The 3,406-nt window shown below is 49.8% G+C and overlaps 1 protein-coding gene across 1 annotated transcript; it reads left to right on the forward strand.

Annotated features, from left to right (window-relative positions):
* Positions 1 to 931: 931 nt before the first annotated feature.
* Positions 932 to 2,785, forward strand: LOC100272894 (CASP-like protein 7). The gene is made up of 2 exons (NM_001147347.1): positions 932 to 1,366; positions 2,292 to 2,785. The coding sequence occupies exons 1-2, from the start codon at positions 1,016 to 1,018 to the stop codon at positions 2,568 to 2,570; spliced, it is 630 nt and encodes a 209-aa protein (NP_001140819.1). The 5' UTR covers positions 932 to 1,015; the 3' UTR covers positions 2,571 to 2,785.
* The last annotated feature ends 621 nt before the right edge of the window (positions 2,786 to 3,406 follow it).

Below are 3,406 nucleotides of genomic sequence, written 5' to 3' on the forward strand. Positions count from 1 at the left end.
CGTGCTAGAAGGCAATAGCTCTGTTAAAAACTGGCCTCCCACGGGCACTGTACAGGGGTATTTATAGGTACCTGGGCACCCAGCGCCTTGTGCTAAGGACGCATGTGCCCTCAGCTACCTAGGTTATCCCCAGAATATTCCCATAAAGCGGGGTTACAGACTGTAATTATAGGGATGCCTTTACAAATTAGGCCCGTAACACGCGGCGGCCACGCAGGACCCGTTACAATGGGCCGGATCGCACGTGGGCCTCTGAGCTGGACGAGGCCGCACTGTGGGATGACTCCGTCGCCGGTCTTCGTCTGGTGCCGATCAAGCGAAGTGTGTCCCTGCCTGTTTTGTCTCTGTCAGAGCAGCGGCTGCAGCGAAGGCTTCGAGCGAAGGGTGGCGTCTTTGCCTTCGCCCCAACAGCCACCACGTGCGTTGATTTTGTGTAAGCGTGTGTTTGGTTGACTGTATAAAGAAGATCCGGCTTATAATAAATAGATATAAAATAATTTATTTTAAGACTATTTAGGTATTTAGGTGCATCTAGCATACTGCAGAATCTTATATCCGGTCGGCCAAGCTCCCGCGAGCGTGGCGGCGTGCTCAGCAATCACATGGATAGGGATCAACGGAATGCATCCCCCATATTCACGACCAGGGGCGATTCCAGGGAGGGGCTGAGGGGGGCAAGGTCCCCCCTAATCTTCCCTAAATTCTATAGAAGCTATTATTTTTTTAGCTAATCACCATATAAATAATATAAAATACGTGTTAATAGCCCCCTCAATCTGATTTGTCCCCCTCAATCTCAAATGCTGGCTTCGCCCCTGTTCACGACAATAACTCCGCGCATTCAGTGTGCTCCAACCACCAGTCCACCACTCCCTCTTTTTGTTTAAAATGCAATATTCCCCTCCCATTCTGCTAGTTCCCATCTCAGACTCAGGGAGAGACGAGAGAAGTGGACACCTCGCCTGCCTGGACTCGTCTACTCTAGTATACAGAAAAAAGCAGAAGAGATACGGGGATGTCTAAGACGGCGGGCGTCGGCAGACTCGGAGGAGCCGGGGCGGCGGACGCGGCGCAGCAGCAGCAGCTGGCGGCGGGTGATGCTGCGGTGGCGCGGGCGGCGCGGCCCATCGAGACGCTGCTGCGCGCGGCGCCGCTGGTGCTGTGCGTGGCCGCCATGACCCTCATGCTCCGTGACCAGCAGAGCAATGAGTACGGCACCGTCGCCTACTCCGACCTGGGGGGCTTCAAATACCTCGTCTACGCCAACGGCCTGTGCGCCGCCTACTCGCTGGCGTCCGCGTTCTACACGGCCGTGCCGAGGCCCGCCACCGTGTCGCGCTCCTGGGTCGTCTTCCTCCTCGACCAGGTCCGTTCTTGCCCTGCGTGTCTGCTCTCTGCCTCTCACACACTTTTGTTGCAGAGTAGCATGTGAAGACTGCTTGCAAGAATAAAAAATTTAGTCTTTATGTGCTTGATTCATCAGTTCATCATCATGCCTACTGTTAAATTTAGACATGAACAATGGGTCCCGATCCCCGATTCTCCGCGATGAATTATGTCTGTTCGGTTATTTTCAATTTATATGAATTGAAGGGGATTAATACGGATTATGAGAGATTTTGACTTACTGGTGATTGAAACTCTCTCAATTTATATGAACTGTGGTAGAATCGAACATGGCCTTAGGGGTGGGGATAGGGAAGTTTCTCCCCCCGTGACGATGTAAACGAGGAAAAATCTTCTCCCGACGAGTAAACGGGGGCGGGGACGGGAAACATTCTCCATCCCCGTTATCTGCGAGACCCGTTAAACTTATATATGATGATGTTTTCATGTAATATATAATGATAAAATAAATAATTACATTGTTAAGAAATAACTCGTTGTATAAATATATTTATTTTGATGTACACATAAAGATTTCTAACATCTAACAATGTGTATAAGTTACAATGTTTTGTATTAATAAAAAGAAAGTATGTCATAATTATAATTTAAGTGGGGACAGGGATCCCTAACGGGAATTTATCCCTGCGGGGAACGGGGATGGGGAAGAAATGTCCTCCACAAGAGTTCGTGGGGATTTCCGTGGGGATTTTTTTTTTTGTCGCGGAGACTGGTATGAGGAGCCAAAACCCAACCGGGAATTTCCGGTTGCCATCTCTTGTTAAATTCTGCAACGAATCCTATCAGATCCTAAGTTTGGTTCCAAACCACTGCGTAAGAGGACTTGATGACTGACACGTGAGGGAGAACAAGATTGATCCATCCATGGCATGTTTATTCCGCAGGTGTTCACGTACCTGATCCTGGCGGCAGGTGCTGCGGCGGCGGAGCTGCTGTACCTCGCCTACAACGGCGACAAGGAGGTGACGTGGAGCGAGGCGTGTGGTGTTTTCGGCAGCTTCTGCCGCCAGGCGCGCACATCCGTGGCCATCACCTTCGGCGCCGTGCTCTGTTTCATCCTCCTCTCCCTCCTCTCCTCCTACCGCCTCTTCAGCGCCTACGAGGCGCCCCCGCCGTCGGCGCTCGGCAGCAAGGGCGTCGAGATCGCCGCGTACCCACGCTGAAGCCGCCGGCCATTCATCGGAGGCTCTGGAGGGCGATCAAGTAACGAAGGGAGTAACGAAGGCTGAATTGTGCTTGACTGCATCGTTCTTGCGTGTACTGGGTGGATTGACCTTGAACTTCTTACTACAGCCGTAAATTCTGTGTATGTTTCGTTATGGCAACATCTTTCTGTGGAAAGAATGTTTGTAACAAGCAGACGAGAAGTTGTGTGGGTAGGAAATTGTAGCAAAATTGTTTGCCAGCATCAGCTTCGACTTCTATCGTTGGGCCTTCAATTTGAAGGTGCCAGGACTTAGCCCGCTAGGAAATCAGTAACTAACTCCAGGGCAAGCAGGGAAGTTTTCCAGATTTCATTTGGAGGAGGCAACGGCTCCTAGGCCCTCTTGGCCTATAAAAAGACACCCTAGACGCCTTCATACAATACCCAAGTATTCTAAGAGCATACCAACACACTATCTGCAACAACGCATTCTAGTGTTTTTAGTGAGATCCAAGCGCCAGTTTTGAGCCGTTCTTGTGATACCGTGTTCTTGCACTCGTTTCTTTGACTTTCTTGCGTGTGTTGCTGCAATTTGCTCTTCTGTGTGTACTCTCTCTCTCTCAACCTTACTCTAAGTTATGACTTTGATCTTTTGTAAGGTTGTGAGAGACTACAAGTTGTGGAGATTCCTCACAAATGGGAATACTTGAGATATAAGGAAGAACCGTGACACTCAACTTTGGTCTACGTGATCACTTGAGAGGGGTTAATTGCAACCCTTATCTAAAGAAGGACACCACAACGAGAAGGTAGGCTTTTGCCAAACCACGGGATAAAAATCATTGTCTCACTTGT

The sequence above is a fragment of the Zea mays genome, chromosome 10 (genome assembly GCF_902167145.1).
Source record: "Zea mays cultivar B73 chromosome 10, Zm-B73-REFERENCE-NAM-5.0, whole genome shotgun sequence".
NCBI lineage: Eukaryota > Viridiplantae > Streptophyta > Magnoliopsida > Poales > Poaceae > Zea > Zea mays.

Excerpts from the sequence above, each read along its gene's own strand:
- LOC100272894 (NM_001147347.1), top strand. The coding sequence starts at position 1,016 with ATGTCTAAGACGGCGGGCGTCGGCAGACTCGGAGGAGCCGGGGCGGCG. Across the intron at positions 1,367-2,291 it reads TCGTCTTCCTCCTCGACCAG|GTGTTCACGTACCTGATCCT; the intron begins GTCCGTTCTTGC and ends TTTATTCCGCAG.